General features: G+C 39.7%; 1 protein-coding gene across 1 annotated transcript in view; it reads right to left on the reverse strand.

The window, feature by feature from the left end:
• The window catches only part of mdn1 (midasin AAA ATPase 1), a 186,184-nt gene that overhangs the window by 16,365 nt on the left and 146,259 nt on the right, over positions 1–23,560 (reverse strand). Inside the window, exons 80-93 of the mRNA XM_060849750.1 lie at positions 21,843–22,060; positions 21,602–21,721; positions 20,354–20,541; positions 19,430–19,591; positions 18,191–18,328; positions 16,958–17,096; positions 14,927–15,114; positions 14,035–14,175; positions 13,126–13,267; positions 11,873–12,198; positions 11,101–11,253; positions 3,069–3,170; positions 951–1,152; positions 654–821 (exon numbers count right to left, since the gene is read on the reverse strand). Of these exons, the coding sequence (XP_060705733.1) occupies positions 654–821; positions 951–1,152; positions 3,069–3,170; positions 11,101–11,253; positions 11,873–12,198; positions 13,126–13,267; positions 14,035–14,175; positions 14,927–15,114; positions 16,958–17,096; positions 18,191–18,328; positions 19,430–19,591; positions 20,354–20,541; positions 21,602–21,721; positions 21,843–22,060 (2,387 nt within the window). The remainder of the gene's footprint in view (positions 1–653; positions 822–950; positions 1,153–3,068; positions 3,171–11,100; positions 11,254–11,872; positions 12,199–13,125; positions 13,268–14,034; positions 14,176–14,926; positions 15,115–16,957; positions 17,097–18,190; positions 18,329–19,429; positions 19,592–20,353; positions 20,542–21,601; positions 21,722–21,842; positions 22,061–23,560) is intronic.

Raw genomic sequence — 23,560 nt, forward strand, 5'->3', positions numbered from 1 at the left:
TACCCGTTTTAAAAGACTATAATCCCCTATCCTTGAACGTCCCACAGGAGGAAGCATCTGTTCCATGTCTGTTTTATCCACACTATGACCTGTTATCATTTTGAATACCTCAATTTGATCGCCCCTCATCCTTCTAAATTCCAGACAGTATAGGTCAAAATTGTTCAATCTTTCTTTCTACGACAAACCCCTCAATCTAGTGAACCTCCTCTGAACTGCCTCCAATGCCACTACATCTTTCCTCAAATAAGGGGACAAAACTGTGCACAACACTCCAGGCGCGGTCTCACTAATGCCTTGTATTGTTGCAACAATACTCGAAATGGTTCACAACATACCTCACCCAGCTGTATTCATGATTTTCAGTGTGTCAGGTCGTACTTTGAAATTTAGATGCTGGCGCATTAGTTTCCATTAAAAGTAAAATAAAGTTTGAAATTAATTTACAGACATTCCCCTAAGTTGCAAATGAGTTCAGTTCTATAGCCCTTTCACAAGTCAGAGCCCAACTCAGGACAATGGAAAACAGCCATTCGTAAGTACAGGAAATGTTCATATATTGGGTCATTAAATTTTAAAGCATGTATGGGATTGGGTACACAAGTACAAGCGTTGACAAGTCAGCACCCCTTGTGTACTGTAGTTGTGTGTACCTGGTACATTTTTAGATGAGAACTTTTTTTCTGGCTTCAGCTCTTGTACATCTACGCTTTGCAATTCCTCTTCCTGATCAGGTTCCATTTCAACTGATTCAGTCTCTTCTTTGATCTCCTTTTCCTGTTGTGATCCGCTTAGATTTTGTTGCTCTGCTGTGGCTACATCTAAAATGAGCAATTTATAAGATTAGGGTGAGGTGGTACATTATCCTTCTCCTGAATACATTTTATGGTTGAGACAGAGTCAAGGAATCTCTTATACTAATTTCTGAATTTGAATAATTCTGAACTCACCAAATGTTTGGGCGTCAAAGGATTCACTGTCTTCTTTGACATGCTCATAAACGTCTGCGTCTATCACTTTTTGTTCTGTATGGGCCGTGTCCCGGTTGGCTGCATTATCGGTTTCCATCATCTTCAGTCGCTTGCTCACACATTCATTGTGATCACCCATTGCTCTTTCGTGATCTGTACGGCCAGGTTTCCTTTTGTAACTCTTGAGAAAGAAAATAGTTTTACTATTTTTTTTAAAAAAAAATCTGTAAAAACTTGGTTTTTTTTGTAAACTATTGTGCAACAGAATTTATGGATGATCTTAACATAACAGACATGAGGACATACAGGAGAGGGAGTTACTTTAGACATGTATCCACAGCTCCCGAAGTTTGACTGCCATCCAAAGTAGTAAAGACTACTTTTTACCTTTGGCTGTGGACTAACAAAGGAGAAAAGATTCTACTTTAAACTAAAGGAGTGTGGACGATAATGTTGCTGGAAGGTTGATGAGAACATCTCAGAATTCAATGCGCCTCTTCAAGGGTGTTTTGGCAATTTACAAGTTTTTGATTTTTTTTCCCAACCAGAACCAATTGTGTGGGGTTGTGTTCAGGGATGCTCAGCACACCAGCAAGATTTTGATTGATTTCTGGGTGGCTGGCTGTAGTATGGTGTTCGGACACCACAGTAGAAACATTAAGCTCATGAAAGAGAATGCACCTAAAATCTCTCCTCTTCTCCCTTCTGTAAGTGGAGAAAGTAAAGGCCATTCTTTAAGGAAAATGGGAAAAACCATCTTTAGAGACACTGACATTGAATAAAAATTGAGAAATAGCATGTCCACAACGTTGCATCCTCAAAGAGTGAAAAGGAATGGGAAGGGAACTGAAGGCAAACAACTCACCAATGCCTGTAATTCAGACTGGTGACCCAGAACTGTACTTCATGAATTTTTTTTGTTCTTTCCCACCCATAATGTGTGTGTCATGCCTGGTCTCTTTGTGATCTATTTACATATGTACAGGAATGCCGTAAAGACCCCTTTCAGAGCTCAGTAGAGTGCTGTGTAATTCATTAATGCAGTCCCAGAGTCTGATATTGTATATAAAAAATACAACACATTTAATTTGCTGCATTGGGGAAACTTGCACTTCATCTTGTTAAGCCTTTTTCCTGCACTTTTCAAATAAAAAAGAAGAGAATGATTTTTCCCACAAGTGACTGCAAGCTAATACCACTGTAGGAAAGGCACCAGGGCATCTGGAGCTTGATGAACTGGATTTTGAGTGCATCTTCTAAACCAATGACATGAGAAAACAGAAAAGACTGGGGGTGAGGAGCAAATTCAATGTCCACTTGAGTTTTGAAATAACAAGAGTGGAAAATACATTGGACTAAGAAAAAAAACAAACAAACAAACAAACAAGGAATTTCTTTTTAAAAATCACCATTTTAAAACTCAACAATTTGCTAGAGAAGAAACAAGACTTCCCATTTTATCTTGCCCGCATTTTCTGGGAAAAGGGTGGGTGATTAACAATTATCAAGCCATTAATGCCACTTGTACTATTTAAACTTATCCCAGAGCTAATTTTTAATGAGCCATTAAAATGTGATAACATGAAACGGAGGAAGAAGTCAAAGTCAAGCATGACATTTTCAAAAACTAACAATCGAGTCATAAATTGTCTGGAACCTTGTGACAATCAATTGCTGGCATCTTTCTTCCTTGCCATGGGCTCCTTGCTGACTGGGACGTTAGTGACAGTGTCATTTAGATGACATTATATTTTTTCAAATTTCCAGTCAGTCCCTGCAGTACTTCACTGAAATAGCTCCTGCTGTTACCCCAGGACAGGCTTTACTGCATGGTGAAAGAGAAGACTTGTTTTTGAACAACCCTAACAAAATTATGGTTAACTTGCAAACTTCATAGCTGATTAATGAGTGCTAAACTGCATATATAGTTGCTTGGTTAGAGACAACAGTTGATCAAAACAAACACTCAGAGCTCCTGATGTAATTGAAAACATACAAAAGAAGACTGCAAAAACAACTACAAAAAAAGTATAAAAATACAACTGCTGCATGTTTGTCAAAACACAATGTTGCCCATCAATGGAGCTGTGGTTCTACCTGCGTTTTGTCCTGGGATTGTTTTTGAGATGCAACCCTTGCCATCAGTTTGGACTCATGACCCTCAGACTGATTTGCATCTGCAGCCCCACTTCCTTGTTCCTGCAAGATCCAACATAAAATAAATTATGGGCTGCATATCAGAATTTTAACAATTGCTCGATGGGACTGAGCTTTTTGTTGGGAAATGTGTACTTTATAATTTTAAAATCACGTTAGTTTGATCAGTTTAGATTAACATTCTGAGATTTACAACTTTATTTCCGTGAAGCTTTTCAACTTCTTGTCTGAATGATTTAGTGTGCTGAAAGATTATTTAAAAGTACTGACTGAAACTCAGAAGAATAAGCACCTGAAGCAGAATAAAACGCATGGCTTTCATACTCTGAATTAAACTTAAGGATAATATGACTTCCTTGGAAAGTTCAATAACTCCATTAGAGTAACTACTTGCAAGAAGCATGTTGCAATTAATAACATTGTAACAGCATTAACACACACTTACTTATAGGCATCACTTCTCTCATCAGGGCACAATTTACACCTCCTCCTCTCTCAAAATAACGCTTGATTCTCTTACTGATTGAAAACCGGTCTACCTCAGTCTTTAACATACTTAGCAACCCAGCCTCTACAAACCCTCTGCAGTGAATAATTTAACAGGTTCACTCTCGTCTGAAAATAACTACCCTCCTCATATGTCATAACTAGGTAATTCTTTGGAGATTAATGTCTGCTTCAAGACTCTCCCAGATGCTTTTAGCATCCCCCTTCTCAAATCCACAAGAATCTTAAATGTTTCAATAAGGTCATCTTTCAGTCTATGTTCCATCGAGTACAGGCCTGACCTTTCAACCTTTCCTCATACGCTAGTTCCTCCATAGCTGGGACCAAGCTCGTGCAATTTCACTAGACTGCCTCCATTGCTAGTATGAAAATGTGTTGCCTGAAAAGCGCAGCAGGTCAGGCAGCATCCAAGGAGCAGGAGAGTCGACGTTTCGGGCATAAGCCCTTCTTCAGGAAGAAGGGCTCATGCCCGAAACGTCGACTCTCCTGCTCCTTGGATGCTGCCTGACCTGCTGCTCTATTCCAGCAACACATTTTCAGCTCTGATCTCCAGCATCTGCAGTCCTCACTTTCTCCATTGCTAGTATATCTTCTTGTAGATAAAGGGGACAAAGACAATTACACAGTATTCCAACTGTGATCTAACTAATGCCTTGAATAGTCTTAGAAAGATTTCCCTATTTTAATATTCTATTCCCCTTAGAATAAAGGTCAATATTTAATTTGCCTTCTCTATTCCCCATTGAACTTGCTTTTAGTGATTTATACATGAGGATCCCCAAATCCCTCTCTGCTGCAGCTTTCTGCAGCCTTTCTCCATTTAAATAATATTCAGCTCCTCTATTTCTTTCTGCCACAATGCACACTCTTGTATTCTTCTATATTATTTCCCATCTACCATGTTTCTGTTGCCTCACTTATAACTCTTCATAGGCTCATTTTGCCATCATCACCACTTGATTTCCACCTATTTTCATGTGATCTACAAACTTGGCAATAGTACATCCAACCCCCTCATCAATGTCTTTAATATAATACATACATAATTCTGGTCCCAGCACTGATCAACATTACACTCCACTAGTCACAGATTGCCATCCTGAAAATGCACCTCATCCCAATTCCGTCTTTCATTAGTTTTTTTTTTGTAGATATTTTTATTGAAATTTAACATTTTTGCAAATTTACAAAAATAAACAAAACTCTCAAATACAAACATTGATGTACAATTAAATCATATATACAATAGTCATAATTTAACAAAGAAAAGAGAAAGAAAGAAAACAAAAAAAGAAACGAAAAAAGAAAGAAAAAAAAACTCAACTTTCTACTAATCTAACCTATAACTAACCAGAGTGTATACCTAAGTCTCTTACATGCTCGGAATGTATAAACATCAAATATAATAAAACCCATATTCGCGCGGGATTCCTCTCCCAAGAGGCCCCGGAGCAGCCCGGTCTGAAATCTTCACTAAATAAAAGCCCTTGTTAGGATAGCCGAAATATCTGCATTTATATAATTCAAAAAGGGCTGCCATATTTTATAAAATAATTCAGTCTTTCGGTGCACCATATTTGTGAGGAAGTCAAGGGGGATATATTCCATAATTAATCTGTGCCAATTTGAAAGTCCAGGGGGGCCCTCAGCCACCCAGTTCACCAAAATATTTTTCCTTGCACAGAAAGAGAGAATAGAAAATAGTCTCTTCCCATGCATATCCAGAGATGAGAGGTTCGAAAAGCCCAAAAGGAGAGATACAGGGTCCACCCTAATTTCCGTTCCTAAAATTTCTGTCAGGGTATTTGCCACTTTAGTCCAGTATCTGCGGATTTTCTGACAAGTCCACAGACAATGTACAAGAGTACCCACCTCTATTTTGCATTTGGGACACATTGGAGATGCTCCTGCCTTAAATTTTGCCAGTCGAGCCGGAGCTATATGGGCCCTATGAAGTATCTTTAGTTGGATAGCCTGAGTTCTGTTACAGATAGCAATTCTTCTAGCATTTTCCCAAATGTCATTCCACATATCCTCAGAGATTTCTAGCCCCAAGTCCTGCTCCCATGTTTTAAGCAGGTCATCCATGTCTCCTGAGACTCCATCATGTAGCAAATGGTATATAGTACTAACGGAGGATGCCCCCGCTGGTCGTAAGACATTACGTTCTCTGTCTGATTTATAAAGACTATCTATTAATGTAGTCTTCCTCTGTATATAATCTCGAACTTGGAAGTATCGAAAGAGATCCCCATTAGGTATTCCGAATTTCAGACGCAGCTGCTCAAAGGACATCAGGATCCCATCTTTAAATAGGTCCCCTAAGCATGAGATGCCCCTGGATCTCCAGAGTTTAAAGGTGGCATCTGTAATCCCTGGTTGGAATCCCCATGCGCCTACTATTGGTGCATGGGGGGGATGTTTTATGTGAGTTACCCTCATTTTGCCACATTATATTCCAGTCCTTAATTGTGTTTAATATTATGGGATTTTTACAGTGGTCTGTAATGATTTTCCTCTTATCTGAAAATAAAAGGTTAATAAGTGGGTATTTTACTTGGGAGGCTTCGATATCCAGCCAAATTGATTGTGGATCAGATGAAACCCAATCAGCTATGTAACTTAGTAGGGAGCTTAACTGATATTTCCTAAAGTCTGGGAAGTCCAGTCCTCCCCTTGCCTGTGGAAGCTGTAGCTTCTTCAGCTTAATAAGGGGCCGTCTATGGTTCCAAATAAAGGAGCCCAACCAGCCATATAATTTACGTAGGGCTAGCCTTGGCAGCATCAGCGGGAGCATTCTCATAGGATATAAGAGACGGGGCAGAACATTCATTTTAATTAATGCTATTCTCCCTAGCCAGGAAATCGGAAGGTCTCTCCATCGCTGGAGGTCCTGCCTTATCCTTTCCATTAATTGTACAAAATTAGCCCTATACAGCTGATCAAATACTGGCGTGATAAAAATACCTAAATATAAGAAGCCCTCCAGGGACCAACGGAAGGGAAAAGGGGATCCGTCCATTAAGTGGGGTATCATAGCCAGACCACCCATTGGCATGGCTTCCGATTTTGAAAAATTAATTTTATAGCCTGAGAATGCACTAAATGTATTAATAACTTGAATTAGACGAGGCACTGACATTAAAGGATTACTGAGGAATAAGAGAACGTCATCTGCATAGAGGGTAATTTTGTGTTTACCTGTACCAATCCTCGGGGCCGTTATATTAGGATCAGTCCGGATGGCTTCTGCTAATGGTTCGATTATCAGTGTAAACAACAATGGTGAGAGAGGACATCCTTGACGGCAGCCCCTACCCACACTGAAGCCATCCGATCTTAACCCATTAGTAATAACAGCTGCTTTGGGGTCATTATACAATGTTGAAACCCATTTGGTAAACACCTGTCCAACGCCAAACCTTTCCAATGTGTAAAATAAATATGACCATTCAACCCTATCAAATGCCTTTTCCGCATCCAATGAAATTACTACTCCTGGTATCTTTCCCTGATGACAGGCTTGGATCATATTCAAGACCCTTCTGATATTATTGGATGATCTGCGGCCCTTAATAAATCCCGTCTGGTCCTCCTTTATAATATATGGCAGTACCCTTTCTAGTCTTAGTGCTAACATTTTTGAGAGAATTTTAAAGTCTACATTTAGTAAGGATATTGGTCTGTAAGATGCACAATCTTCTGGGTCTTTTCCTTTTTTGAGGATAAGAGAAATATTTGCTTCTTTCAGCGTGGGCGGGAGACAGACCTGACAATGCGCAAAATTATACATATCCATAAGTGGGTCAACCAATATTCCTGTAAATTCTTTATAGAATTCAGCTTGAAAACCATCCGGGCCCGGTGCTTTTCCGCTCTGAAGTTGCCTAATTGCCTCAAGTATTTCTTGGACTGTTAAAGGGGTATTTAGGGCCGACACCTGTTCCGGAGTCAGGCCCGAGAAGGTCAAATTTTTAAAAATGACTGCATCCTCCTAATCCTATCTTCACAATCCTGCGATCTATATAGTTCAGAATAAAATTCTTTAAAGGTCGCATTGATCTTTTTATGATCATGAGTCAGGGTACCTGTACTTTCCTTGATGGTCGGAATAGTTTGAGGGGCTTTCTTTTCTTGTGTGACATTTATGTGGATTAGAGTAGAAAGAAAAATCTCTACCCTGTGGATGGAGACATCTCCATACATCTACCAATCCTAATTCTTTATTCAGGTCCGCCAGTTGTCTAGATCTGGGAGATACTCCAGCGGCACTCTTGGGAATCCTGTCTATTTCCGGATCCATAATACAATTAAAGTCTCCCCCTATAATTGTATGACGGGCACCAAAGGCCATCAGTTTTGAAAAAGCTTCCGTTATGAATTTAAAGGGGTGTGCCGGGGGGCAGTATACATTTAAGATCCCATATTCCTCTCCATTTATGAGGGCTTTAATCAAAATATATCGTCCAGATTCGTCTTTTATCTGATTTAGAATTTTCAAAGGGAAGTTCTTCCGGACAAGGATAACGACTCCCCTGCTTTTTGAATTAAAAGAGGATAAAAAGGCCTGATCAAATCCGCCCTGTCGTAATTTTAAGTGTTCTTTATCCGACAGGTGTGTCTCCTGTAGGAGAGCTATATCAACTCTCTCCTTCTTAAGATTTGATAATATTTTCTTCCTTTTAACTGGCGAATTACTCCCCCTGACATTCCAGGTGCACCACTTAACCGACTGTTCAGCCATAATCATCTGGACAGATCCGAGACCCCTCGGGAGGGGAAACCCTATCTAGAACATCCCGAGCATGGAGCATACAAGATTTACAAAAGTAAAGATTCTCTGATACACTCAAAACAATATAACAAAAAACTCTTTCTAAGTATAAAAAATATAAAACATTCCGAATTGGAGATTTTCTCCCTTGTTCACAGGGAGCGTCACTTCCTCTCCCACAGTCCATCTTACCCTCTTCCAACCAGTGCCCCACCCTTGACCCAGGTGTTCCTCAATAAAATGAGGAGAATTCAAATATAATATAAAGCTAGAGTTAACAGTGAACACCCCACCCCCACCCACACCCACATCTAAATATGTTTGGGAATATTAATACCATATATAACTATAAGATTACAATCTCAACACGTAATACTTAAATATAATACCACAAAATAACAGGGGAAAGAAAAACAACCCCGCTCCTAAAAACAGAAGTAAAATAGAATAAGGTAACCACCTCTCCCCATCAACATTAACCAAACGCCCCAACATATATATACATACACACATAGGGGGAAAGATAAGAAAAGATGAAGGGATGTAAACCAAAATAATGGGAAAGGCAGACCAGCGTCCACAATCTCTTACAGCTTATTTAAGAGAGTCCAAGAATTCCTTAGCCTTCTCCGGTGATCCGAAGTTATATATGGATCCTTCGTGGCTAAGGCGTAGCGTCGCTGGATATCGTAAGGAGTACTGGATATTTAAGTCCCTTAAACGCTTCTTCGCCTCATCGAATGCCTTCCTCTTTCGGACCAAAGCTGGGGAGAAGTCCTGGAACAGCATGATCCTGGATCCTTTGTGGGTCATAGCTTGGGGATCTTTTCCCAGATTTCTTGAGGCTTCCAGGAGCATCTGCCTCTCCCTATAGCTCTGCAGCTGGAACAGGACCGGGCGTGGGCGCTGGGTTGAGCCGGGCCCACGTACTGTGACCCGGTAGGCCCATTCTACCCTTACCTGGCCTGATCCATTATGCAGATTTAAAAGTTGTGGCAGCCAATGCTCTAAGAATGCTGTCAGCTGACCTCCCTCTTCCTGCTCGGGAAGGCCCAACAACCGAATATTTTTTCTACGACATCGATTTTCGAGGTCATCAATGTGGTTTTCTAGGTTCTGGACTCGATTCTCGAGAAAACGGATGTGGTCGGCTGTTGATTTTATCGCAGTCTCTGAGGCTGCGGCCTTCGACTCCACCTCTCTGACTCGGCACTCCAGTTCCTGAATGTCTCTGCCCTGCTTCTGCAGCTGGGCTGATAGTGCTTCTCTGCTCTGCCGAGACTCATCGATAAAAGCATCAATCTTCGCCTCCCACCTGGCAAACATCTCCTCAAAGCTCATCTTCATTGGTAAATCTCCTGAAGTAGCTGAAGACACCTTTGTTGCAGCTGAAGAGGGAGAGGGTGGGGGAGGGGTCCCTGCTTTCTTCGAGCCGCCTGTTCCCTTCCCTTTACTCATTTTCCAACTAGTATTAGACTATTTAAATGTACTAATAGGTAACTATTTAAGGTTAACAACTATTATAAATGGTTTAGTGAGTGTGGTGGGGGTGGATAGCCCACTTTTCCCAAGTTTTGGGTAGAGCACTGTGGACTCAGTCTTGCTGGGTCGACGCCATCTTGGATCCCCCCCCCGTCTTTCATTAGTTAACCAATCCTCTATCCATGCTAATAATCTACCCTTAGCACCATGGACTCTTATTTTAAGTAGCCTTTTGTATCAAACATCTTTTTACAAATCCAAATATATCACTTAAACTGGTTACCTTTTTTTTCTATTGTGCTTGTTACCTCCTCAAAAGAATTATCATAAATTTGTCAGTCACCAGACTGAAGATGAACACTCACTGAAAATCTATGGTAGATGATCCATCTGTTAAACTGAAAGTCCAATCCTATCTGGGGAATGACATTCAACATAGCATCATAGCCATCTACATGCCTGTCTAACCAGCTCTGTATGGCTGGAGAAGAAAGCAGTAAGGGAAGCTGAAGAATCAATTCATTTTCAACCAAGCTTCATAAAACATTTGATATTTACTGCTGTTCTTATCATTCCTAACAAAGGGCTTATGCCTGATATGCGATTCACCTCCCCCTCGGATGCTGCCTACCTGCTGTGCTTTTCCAGCACCACACTCTCAACTGCTGTTCTCAAATATCTGGTTCTCTTAAATATTTGGCAGAAGAATGCCCTTCAGGATCCACATCTAACAATCAGAAAGTGCTAGAGCATGGGCCAAAATGCTTGGATTTTCGGCTGCTTCAATTTTCTTGTGCAGATGAGCTCGATGTTCAGCAACTGCTTCTCCAGTACAGAATGCAAGACTCTGGAAACTCATTAACAGAGCAAAAGCTGCATGCTTTACACCAAGGCATCATCTGGAATCTCTTTCTGGCAAACTAGTCACTTGTTGGGCCATGGCCTGTGTACATGCATTAACTTTCTTTAGGCACAGCCCATTTAATCAAAACAGAGAACAAAGATGGATGATGAAATAAAATTACTTTCTCAGTTAGGCAGTCCAGCTGAAAATGTCCATCAGAAAAATGTAGATGGGAAAGATTTGGTTTAATAAATTATAGGAAACACAAAGACTTTTCAAAGTTTGAGACTGCATGTTTAACTTGCATAGACACAGATGCATAAGGCATTTTTCCCCACTCCTTGCACTAAATAATCTAATCGTACCTCATTAGCTTTGTCCTTCTCCGAAGCAGATCCAGCCAATTCCATAGCTGTATCACTCTGAAGGTTCTCCTCACCAGTCTTCCCTTCAGTCTCATGCTCCATTTGCTGCTCAGTCTGAGGAACATCCTGATCATCTTGTGTGTCCTCATCTGCCTGAAAATAAAAACGTGGTGATAAAATTGGCCCTATGTTTAAAGGCATTAACTCCCAATGTGATGAGAATCACAAGTAATTTTATAAAATGGTGAACAGGTCTCAAAAATAAAACATTAATTACCAGAAGATTAATTCATATATTTTCAACAATATTCAGCTACATTGTGTGACAGGCTAAGAACAGAACACCACCGCTATAATCTGTAATTTCATGGTGCAACAGATCACTCACACAAAACCAGCTCCAGTGCAAAGCCAAATGCAGCATCAGCCAGATCTTCAAATGAGGCATTACTTAATGAAACAGCAGCACAGGGCTTTGTGCATGCCAAAAGAGTAATAGCTCTGGCTGATTAATGCCACAGCAAACAGACCAAAGTTCTGAAGGCTTACCACGTCTAGTTGACAATGGTGGTTTGGAAATCAGGTCACTGATATGGAGGAGAATGTTACACGGATACTGCCCTGGAATGTTAACCTTGACTTTTGCACTTTTGACCCAAACTGGGGCTCAAAACCTAGAATCTTCGGGCATGTTAGAGTGTGAAACCTGAGCCATGCCCACACTTTCTCCCTAAGCTGCAAAATAAACAAAAATGATAGAGAAATGACATACTTTTGGCTGCTGCCCCTCATTACAGGGAGCCTCTGCGTCTTTCTCGACAGGCTCTCTCTGTTCATCTTCTTTCGGCTTCTGTTGGTCTATGTCCTCAGCATCCTCTTCTTCCTCATTATTCTGATCTTCCTCAATAGTTTCTTCCTTGCCCTCACTCTGTTCTTTGGTTTCCCCCTCATTTTCCTTCTCTGTTTGAGGATCTTGTTCTTGTTCTTGCTCAGCACACTCCTCTTCTGTCTTGGCAGTCTCCTCCATTGTCTCATCAGCATCTGGACTTTTCTCTTGGAATTCTTTTAGTTTTTCCTCGATATCAAAGGGGTTATCTCCTTTAAAGAAGTACAAAAAGAGTTATTGAAAATTAGACACGCAGAATCTGCGATTTCAGTACTGTTGCAAATTGATAAATATTTAGATAGTAGGTTTTTAAAGCAGGGAAGAAAAACAATGGAGCTGAAAATGTGTTGCTGGAAAAGCGCAGCAGGTCAGGCAGCATCCAAGGAGCAGGAGAATCAACGTTTCGAGCATGAGCCCTTCTTCAGATCTTCCTGATGAAGGGCTCATACCCTAAACATCGATTCTCCTGTTCCTTGGATGCTGCCTGACGTGCTGCGCTTTTCCAGCAACACATTTTCAGCTCTAATCTCCAGCATCTGCAGTCCTCACTTTCTCCAAGAAAAACAATGGATTAAACAACAGAAGACCAGACTAAATACACGATTTATGATTCTTCCAAAAAAACGTTTTTAAGTCTTCAAGTTGGTTTTAATTTGAATGCTACAGGTTAGTAGTGGAACAGCATGTAGACTTCCTATATTTTTAAAATCTTTAGATACAAGACAATTGCTGGTTGGATGAAGAATGAGTTAGAAAATATACACTATCAAGGGTGACTATAGAGCGATGTGCCTTCTAACTGGAAAATAAACCACCCCAGATTCTTATTCATGATCACTGTTCGGTGATCCCTGTTGGAAGACAGCATGCAGTTAAACACACATTGATCGGCAAGAGTAGGATTGTATCCATTCGCTGAATAATTGTCTCTTGGATTAGGGACTGGACAATGCCGTTGTACCCCAGCAAGGCGCCAACATTGAGAAAATGAACAAAACGTGCTGTTTTGAATGAGCTGGGATTTAATTATTCACTAAGCTACTAGAAGACAAAATAGAGGATGTCACAATTCATTATTGTAAAACCTATTAATCTAAAATTTTTTGCACGGATTGCAAACAAGTATAAAAGCAATTTACCTCCTTCTTCCTGATCATCATCACTTTTTTCTCCATCCTGGCTTTCCAAATTGAGATCTTCAGGCAGGTCCAAGGCTTCTGCTTCCGGCTGTTTGTCCTGGTTTCCTTGGTAAGGGTCTACTTCATTTTCGTCGTATTCACGCTAATTTAAAAAGTAGATTAATAAACTCCTGTCAAGAGTAGCATGTCAAATTTGTCAGGTCACTAAAATTACTGGTTCAGGCACAGATTTATTCTGCATGGACTGCGTTAATGTGACAATATCCAATTCCAATTATGATAATGCAATATTATAGTGATGGATGTTCACACTTGTATTTTCCATTTTATGAAGAATAGTAATGCAATATGTTGTCATTAAACAATGTGATCCATATGGTTATCTAAACGATTAACACTTTTAAAAAATAAAAATGTTGTTTCTGTGATGTCCAATGACTTACTTTTTCCTCTTCTAAGACAAAATTTCACCCTGCATTTGGAGTAAAGGAAGCTCAACTTACCAATGTTCGAATTTACGAATGTGGTCCCATATTAATATAAAGGATCAGACACATAAATGCTCACCTCATTTTTACAAACAGCTATTTTACATTGTAATATATAGTGTTCCGACTTGCATACAAAACCCACTTACATACATCCTCAGGAGCAGAACTCATTCATAACTCGGGGACTGCCTGTTGTCCATCTCTTCACATTGATGCAAACTTTAAACATAAATAGGGTGCCTGTTTTCAGACGTTGCCCATTCCTTGCTCATTAACTCAGAATCGCCCACAATTTGAGAGACTTAAGTGAACTTGGGGCTTTGTCAGTTACTGGTCCAGCCTGGTCATAAACCAACCATTTTGGTGCTTGTGCTCATACCCATTGTGGAAACCTTTTGGGGAAGATAAACATGAATACCTCATCCAATTGTTCATGAATTTTCTCTCTAACTTCTTCTTCCCCTCTCTCTTCCTCTTTCTCCTCCTGTTTCTTTTTCTCATTCTCACTTTCACTGGCTCCATCCATGTTGTCATCTTTAGCAACAAGCTCAGACTTCTCCTGTGGATAGAAAACCAGTTGAAGCATATTTCTATTTCTTTTTAAAAATGCTACAAAGAAAACTTCCAGATGGAACTGATCAATTAACACAAGTGAAGAGCTCCTCCAAAAAAACACACAGGTGGGCAGGAGGGGAATATAAACAACCAGAGTTTGAAGGTATGTGTCTTTTAAAAACAATTATCTAATTCATGGTACTTGTGTAAATGGTAAGAAAGAAATGAATGTTAAATGATGACACCACAATTCAAACAGACCAGTGTCATCATTCCACATACAAAGAAGACACTTGGAAGTGCAGCCAATTCTGTTTTCTGCAAATATCTATCCCTCAAGAATGGATTGTTCAGCAGTGTAACATTGGGGTCAGAGTTGTACTTATAATTTGTGACTGCTCCATGGGACAATGTTTCCAGGAACAGCAGGACATTTGGAGGTGTCATTTGCTTGGCTCAGGAAAAGTAGTAGTGCAAACATAAACGAAGTAGTTAAAAATAAGCAAGATATTTATCACCCATTATCTTTTTCACCTCAATTCCTGCTACAGCAAAGGGAAAATTAAACAAAGAGTGAAGTCTACATGTTAAGTGTTCAGCGAGCATGTGTCTTTGGTACAAATGAAAACAAAGATGACTCGACAATTCATTTCTGCAATCTCAACTGCTTTCAAAATGAAAAAGTATTAAAACGGAAATTACTTAATTAAAAAGTGAACTTCACAGATTTTTTAAGAAAACACTCAGCATCCTACCGCATCCATCCCAGGGCCAGTGTCGTCAGCCTCGTCATGAACACTATCTTCATCATCATCATCATCATCATCATCATCCCCCCACAGTCTTTCATCTAGTTTGTCAGCCTCCGCATTTTCGAGATCACCCATCTGTTTATCCAGTTCTTCGTCATCGCTATCCGATTCCTCACTGCTGTCATCTTCTCCTGAAGAGAGGATTCAGCCAATTAATACAAGACTATAAACATAATAACATTGGAACAGGAGTAGGTTGTTTGGTTCTTCGAGCCTGCTCCCCCAGTTAACTGGATTATGGTTAATTTCCCCACTGATTTACTGGCCCTGGATTTCCCCTACTAATCAAGAATCTATCTCAGCTTTAAATATACACAAGGGTTCTGCTCCAACAGTTCTCTGTGACAAGGAGTTCCAAAGACTCTCAACTCTGAAGAAATTCCTCTTTGTCAAAGTCTGAAATTGGCACCCCTTAATTCTGGACACCATTACCTCTGGTTCCAGACACTTCCATGAGGAGAACAGCCTTTAAGAATCCTGTATGAATCAATGAGATCATCTTTCATTCTTTTGCAACTCCAGTAAGTAGAATGCCAACCTGTTCAACCTTTCTCATAAACCCATCCTTCCATAGCTTGGGATCAAACTAGTGAACCTTCTCTGAACTTTCTCCAACAGAATATATCTTTCCTTAAAAGGGGACCAAAATTGCTCACAGTACTCAAGATGTGGTTTCACCAGTGCAGTAAGAATTCCCTACTCTGATACTTGAAAAAAGGGCCAATATTCCAGTAGCATTCCTGGCTACTGGCTGTACCTGTGTGCTAGGTTCCTATGTTTTGTGTGCAGTGGCCCGAAATCCCTTTGTAATTGGTTGGTTGTCATTTGAGAACAAGATAGAAGATGGCGGTGGCTCCATTTGTCGGTCTCCTGATTCATAAAACGATATAGTGCAGATGGAAACAATTTGGCCCATTGTGTCTACAGTGGTTCTCAGAGCACTTTAACTCATGCCAATCTTCTACCTTTCCCCATAACCCTGCACATTATTTAAATAGAATCAATTATCCAATCTTTCTTGAATGCATCAATTTTACCTGTCTCTAGTACACTTCCAGACAGCGTGTCCCATAAAACTAATTATTTGGTATGTAATTTGACCATTCAAAAGAAAACTAGCTTATAGTCTGATGAATTTAACTTCCTTCTACCACCAGACAAGAATCTGTATCCCATGTAGAACAATTAGCAATTTTTTTTGGTAAAAAAGTCAAATTTTCTGTAAGATTGTGGATGATATTCAAACTTTGATTTTGTCACATTGTCACAAATCTCCAGATTAAAGCCACTTTGAGATCAGATATCACTTTCAATTGGCCATCAACAGCAGCCATCCACAACATCATCAACTTGTGTACATAATCAATGTATTATTTGCAGTGAACAGATAGAGTAACATACAATTGGAATAGTTAAGATACCATAAATTATAATTCCAACAGTTTTCACAAAATCAGTCAGTTTACTTGATACAAACAATGGAACTACTTAGTATTCACAGCACTGTCAAACCTCACACAAGAAAAATGACAATATAAAACTGACAAGTTTTCAGGATGTCAGAATCAAATCCCAAGATCTTGATTCCAAACATTTAAAAAGAAATAGAGTTTCTTCATTGTCCCTTTCCATGTTAGTTTAACAGCAGCAAATGAGATAGGCTCTATGGCAAATGAGGCCACTTTACTGCTGCTGCTGCAGTTGCAAAACTGTGACTCACAATTAGAATTGGTGCAGAGGTTGCTACTTCAATCAGTAATGTGCGCTTTCATTAACTTTTTTTTTATTACAAAACTGGAAATGTTAGTGGAAAGTCACCTTGCTGACAAGTTAAATCTCGTTTTTCCTCGACAGTTGCGGCCAGACCTGCTCAGAATTTCCAACATTTTGTTCTCATGTTGGATTACCAGCATTTGCAGTGTTTTTATAATTGGTTAAACAATGTGTACCTCAAGTTGTCATTCAGCAACTTGCCTGGCTTTTTGGTATCTCCATCATGAAGTTTTCCATCGAAGTCCTCAGACATTTCTATGGCATTCTCTTCCTCTTTAACATCTGCCATATTCTCTGTGTCTTCTTTCTTTTTTTGGTCTTTGCTGAAGGTATCTTCCACCTGAAGAAAGGACAAACACGAGCACTTTACTGAGGAACATGAACAGAAGGCATTGAAAAGGAAGACAATGGGACACAGTACCCTAACTTTGCTACTACAATTCTTAAAACATTTTCGTCCCATCTTCTCTCCTATTAAGCACCAAACTCGTACCCAACCGTGTCCCTAAAATAATTAAATTTAAAATAACCCCTAATCTCTACAGTTAACTTCTGGCAAGTTATTTAATAAGTTGAACTCCTCAGAAAGCCCCCTAAAAGTTAACCCCTACGGTCCAGCAAAGTTGAACATTGTCCAGTTGCCTTGAATTGACAAAACTGCAGCCAAACTGAGCAGCTACTCTCTCCCCAGAACCTTCCAGCCAGATATCACTGGATAGTAAATCACGAGTACAATAACCAGTTTTTGTGTCCCTTGCTCTTTATTTATTTCCAATGTAGTCAATATAAACAAAGAGCATTTCAAAGATCAGAAAGTAAACCTAGAATTTTCTGACCTGACTGATTTATATATTGCTTATTTCAATTCAAACATGGGGATCGCATACCAACCTCTTCAAATAGTAACACAAACAATAACAGCTCAGAGGCAAGCCACAACTGAGAGGGGGAAGTTGAACGGCAAACATATTGGGGTTCAAGTACGATGCTGAACGAACACACAGACAGTAGAAGTTTCATGTTGAATTTGTAACATGCTACAAGTTGTCGTGTAGCGTATGTAACTACACAAGTGCAAAGGGCAGGGGTAATTTTTCCTTTTATAAAACATTGATTAGCTGCTTGTTGAAAAATGGACCCCATTAAAAGCTGCAGAAGCAACTAGTGCAAGGAGGTTAGAAAGGAGGACATGCAGTACTTCCGCATTGCAATAATGATTATTTAATTCTGAAATCAGGTTTTCACTCACCATTCCTAAGCCCTACAGTGCTTCAGTTTACAATTAGCACAATCAGTACCAACTGTGTCCAAATAAGTTTCTTCTCAAGCACAGATCACTTTTCTACAATAATAACCCCACTTACAAAAGAATGGCTATTTCAATGAAACCTTCAAATGTTTCATGTTAAGATGTTGAAAAAAAAACACACATACCTGGTCTTCACTTTCGATCTTATCGCTGACATCCTTCACACCTTCACCTTCTCCAATTCCTCCACATTCATTATCGTGGAATTGGGTTGAACCTTCGCCCATCGCATCCTCCATTAACTCTTGGGGGAGGCAGAAACCCTGCCCAAGTAATACCACACATCATCATATCCTCACCCAAGATTTTTAAATCATCCCTTAAGAGCAAACTTTAGTCTTGGCCCCTTTCCCCAATGACACCACAGAACAACTGCAACATGTTGACACTTTGAAAATAAAAGTCCCAATTTTGTTACAAAACAAAAGTCCCACTTATACAAGACAAAAACGATAATCAAAAAATTGTGGTCAACGAATTTCTTATAACAAAATTAGATGAGATCAAAAACTTAAAGATATACTAGATTTATTCTTTCTTAAAAAAAAAAGCAGCAAAATACTGGGAGAAAGAAGTGAAACCTCTAACTTCAATACACATTTATTTTTTTCTCGGTGGTTGACGAAGTGTCACATCACAATATAAAAATAAGGAATTCTTGTTGAAACTATACAAAGCACTAATCAGACAACAACTGCAGTGTGGTAAACAGCTTTGGGTCCTGAATTAAGGAAAGATAAACTGGCAATGGAGGTATTTCAAAGATGCTTCACGAGGCGGATACTGGATAACGAGGGGCTGTCTCATGATGAGAGGTCGAATTGACTGGGCCTGTAGTTATTGGAGTTTAGAAGATAAAGAGGTGACCTCATTGAAACATACAAGTATCTTCAGTGACTTGAGAGAAAGAATAGGTAAAGAATATTGTTTTCACCTTGTGGGGAGTCTAGGACCTGAGAGCACAATCTCAGAGTAAGGGGTTGAAGAGGCTGGGCCGTTAAGTCTACTCAAGGCAGAGATAGACATATTCTAATCAGCAAGGGAATCAAAAGTCATGGGGCAAAAGGCAATTAAGTGGAGGTAAGGACTATCAGATCAGCCATGATCTCTTTGAACGGCACAGCAGACTCAAATGGGCTAAATGACCTACTTTTATTTCATTGTCTTATTGTAAAGTTATTTTTCAGCGGAGAGGGTGGAGAGGGCGAGATTTGGAAGGGAACTAGAGGAGAAAAGATGGGTCAAAAAGACAATATAGACAAGATAGTCCTAGATATTTAATAATAGCACATTTTAAACTTAAGAATTAAAAAAGTCTAAATGCATTAAATAAGTGTACAAAAAATGTTTATCCTTAACCATACCTGCAAAGCAAGGTCCGTGAATAACTGAGATAAAACAGAGAGTAATTTTCCACTGCTCCGATGAGTTGCCATTGAAACGGTTAGGTAGTACAGGACCAGCTTGGAGTAGGTAGTCAGCATAGGAAGGAGCTGCACAATGTGATAGCAGCTTTGGTTGAACAACTAAACAAATACAAAGAACAGATAGACTACTGAACTGAAAGTCCTATACGTTCTTTCCTTTCCAGCATTAACAGAAAGCACTCTCTGCTAAACTAACAAAATTATAGGTAGTGAACTTTGAAAAGCAGAAACCATACAAAGTCTTTACAAATCAATTGATGAAAGGAAACAATAACGAACAGTATTCTGCGCTTCTACCTCATTACGCAGATCACAGGGGAAGCTTGTATTGTGTCAAGTTGCTGAACCTATCACTGAGATTGTAAGGAAATGTGCCTTCAGTGATTAGCACCCCCACCAAGCTATTAGGAAAAGGGTATTGCCAAGTAGGGGATGTCATCTTTCAGTTTTTTTTCCCCCACTTGGACTTTACAAAATTCTACTGAGAATAACAAATCTAATCTATATTCAAGTAAAATTATTTTAAAGTTGTCCTATCTAAAGTTATTCTAAGTAAGATACAGAGATCCGATCCTATTTTATCCTCTCTCAGAAAACCAGGGAGGTTCAGCACTGACATGTTAAACTGCAGCAATATTTCAACTATTTGCTACAAGACAACTGTTCTTTAAAAACATTACTGCAATAAATAGGAGGTTTCCAATACTATTCTATTATTAGTTATTCTATTAGCTATTTTATATTTACAGTAGTAGACTTTGATTTGGTCAGCATAAATTTGAGTTAAGACATCAAACCTGATGTAAAAGGCATAAACATATATTGTAATCTCAGCAATGACACATAAAACTCATAACAAACCTGGTACTGTTTGAGTGTACACTCCTGACGATAATCCATTAGTTTTTCAAGAAGGTCAGAAACAATGCTAATAACTTTCACCAGGTTTAAAGAAGTGATGTCGCTTGATAATCGCTGTCCCAAACGTTTACTCAGGTATCCAGACTGAATTTTGTGCAGCTCCATCTCATCCTCATTGCCTTCATTTCCTACAGTTAATTAAGACATCAATTTTAAAATGCAGCGACTATTTTCTGCTACTTGCAAAAAAAATCACTCCACCTGTTTTTAGTGAATAAGTCACAAAATTAGTCAAACCCTTGACATCACGAAACCAGATAGCAAAAAACGTACACTGCTTATTTGGTGTTATAACTTTATCAAAAGATACAAAAATAAATTTAACCTGCCCCAATTGAAGAGTTACATATGCTCAGCTGTTAGTGATAATTCTTTACATATATGATCAATGGTAACCACTATGTGGAGGTGCTGGTATGGACTGATGTGGAAGTTGAAAATCTCACAACACCAGGTTATAGTCCAACAGGTTTACTTGGAAGTACTAGCTTTCAGAGTGCTGCTCCTTCAAAAGGTAGCTGTGGAGCAGGATCATAAATGGTCCACTTATGACCCTCTGCATAGCTAGTTGATAAAGCAGCAGGGCTCCAAAAGCTAGTATTTCCAGTGAGTTGAGAAGATCTGTAGCTCAGTTTGAGGTTCTGGATGTAAGTTTGCTCACTGAGCTGGAAGCTGAGCTAGTATTTTCAAATAAACCTGTTAGACTATAACCTAGTGTTGTCCGATTTTAAACTAGTACCCATCTGTGAAAATAGCAAATGCCAGCTGCTAACTTTCTTATTTGAAAATGGCCTGATGTAGAGAGGTGTCAGGGCAGCCTCCTGTTGACAGGTGACAGGACATTGTAGTAGTGATAGTGATAATGTGTTTTTAAATTCAGTTTTGGGATGTAAGTATTGGCAAGACTGGCACTAATGGCCCATTCCTTTTTGCTCTTGAAAGTGATAAGCCATGTTGTTAAACCACTGTAGTCTGTAAAGGCGTAGATACACCAATGGTAGGGAAGGGAATTCTGAGTTGTCAATCCAGTGCTTCATAAATTAGAGTATTTCTGTCCAAATCTGATAATGTTCTTTTTTTTTGTCTTTTCCTCCCCTAAATTACCTTTCTCTGCCTCCAATTCCATTTAATAAAAAAAAATCCAGTGGTGAACTAACCAAGAACATCAACACGTATTAGAAATCTTACCTTGTTCTTTGTCATTCTCCTCTTTCTGCCGCTTTACTACAGCCTGTACAGCGCACAGTACTGTATTAATAGCTGGCTCCACTTCCAAGGTGAAGTTCGCTAGTGAGTTCACATTGGAATCTAGGGAATAAAGTACACAAAGGCAGCAACAGGTAATTTACAATGAATATGCTTGGTCAATTTTCTTCCTGTAAATGAGAACAAAAAAAAGGTGTTTCACTTGCACACATTTCATTCTCACCGACAGATGTCAAATTCAGGAGATTTTTCTCCCATGATGCAAATTCAGCTATTGCACAACTGACTTCCTCCTTAATATATTCGAGGCTCTTGAACACTGCTGGACAGTAAGATGCATTCCCAGAGGCAGCAGCAGCAAACATGGTCTGTATGTCTTGCAGCTGAACCATGGCTCTGTTCAAACAACTAATCCCCGTTGAACAGGTCTCAAAACATGTCCTGACAGAAGAAAATCACATTTATATTTTCAGTCAGAAAAACAACCAACCAGGACAGTGACATTTGCTTTCTTAGCCATACTACACTCGTGAAGTAGCAAGCAACATTCCCTGGCACTTTTATGGATGTGAATATCCATCTCCAGCAAGAGAAATTGTGAGCATCTCTCATTTATGTCCAAAGGCAATACTACTGACAACTTCCAAGACATCATCATTCGGGGGGGGGGTTACTATTAATCAGAAACTGAACAGAACCAGCCATGTAAACACTGTGGCTACCAGAGCTGGTTAGAGGCCAGGAATTCAGTTATGATTAACACACAACTTCCTAAAATCCTGCCCACCATCTGCAAGGTAAATGTCAGGGGAGCGAGGGAATACTTTCCACTCGCTTTGAAGAGTGCGGCTCCAGCAACACAACCAGCCAATTCGATCGACAACCCATCCACAACCTTCACACTCCCTCCAGTGCCATTTACAAGATGCAGGGCAGCAATTCACTATGGCCCACAAGAGATGTAGACACACAGGAACACTCTGGCCTGCAGTTGTATATCCATTCATCCACCAGGTCTTGGTCAAAATCCTGATATTCTAACAGCAGTGGGAATGATGTTTGTTGAAACATAAGTATTGGTCAGAAAACTGTGGATAACTCCCCAGATGTTCCTTAAAATATGGGCAAGGGCGCTTGAACATCTGTCTACCCAGGAGGGCAGATTCAGTGATTCATACAGCACAGAAAAGGCCCTTTGGCCCATCAAGTCTGCACTGACATAACTACCACTAGAAGTGCGCAATCCCAACTTCCTGCAGTTGTCTCATATCCTTGAATGTTATGATATTTGAAGTACTCATCCAAATATTTTTTAAAAGGTTGCAAGGTTTCCAGCCTCCACGACCTTCCCTGCAGTGCATTCCAGATACCCACCACCTACTGAGTGAAAACATTTTTTCCCCAAATCTCCTCTGAATCTACTGCCCCTTATCCTAAAGTTTTGCGGTTTCATATTGACCCCTCAAACAAAGGGGAACAGCTGCTCTTTATTCATCCTATCCGTACTCCTTAATCTTGTACACCTTAATCATGTTGAACTCATTCTTCTCTGCTCTCAAGAAAACAATCCAAGCCTACCTAGTCTCTCCTTATAACTCTATTTCTCCATTCTGGAAACAATCTTGGTGAACCACCTCTGAACCCCTTCTATTGCTATCACATCTTTCCTATAGCAAGGTGATCAAAACTGGACATAGTATTCCAGTCGCTCTGTACAACTCCAATATTATCTCCTCGCTCTTGTACTATATAACTTCTTAACTATCTTATGCACATGCTCAGCTGACTTCAGGGATCTGTGAATAATTACCACAAGATCTGATCCTCTAAGCAACTCAGGTCTTGCCATTCATTAAATACACTCTCATCCTGTTTCTCCTTCCAAAGTGCAGATGGTGGCCTTGGTTCAATATGTCATCCAAAAGACACCTGACACTACAG

Source organism: Hemiscyllium ocellatum, chromosome 3 (assembly GCF_020745735.1).
Source record: "Hemiscyllium ocellatum isolate sHemOce1 chromosome 3, sHemOce1.pat.X.cur, whole genome shotgun sequence".
Lineage (NCBI taxonomy): Eukaryota > Metazoa > Chordata > Chondrichthyes > Orectolobiformes > Hemiscylliidae > Hemiscyllium > Hemiscyllium ocellatum.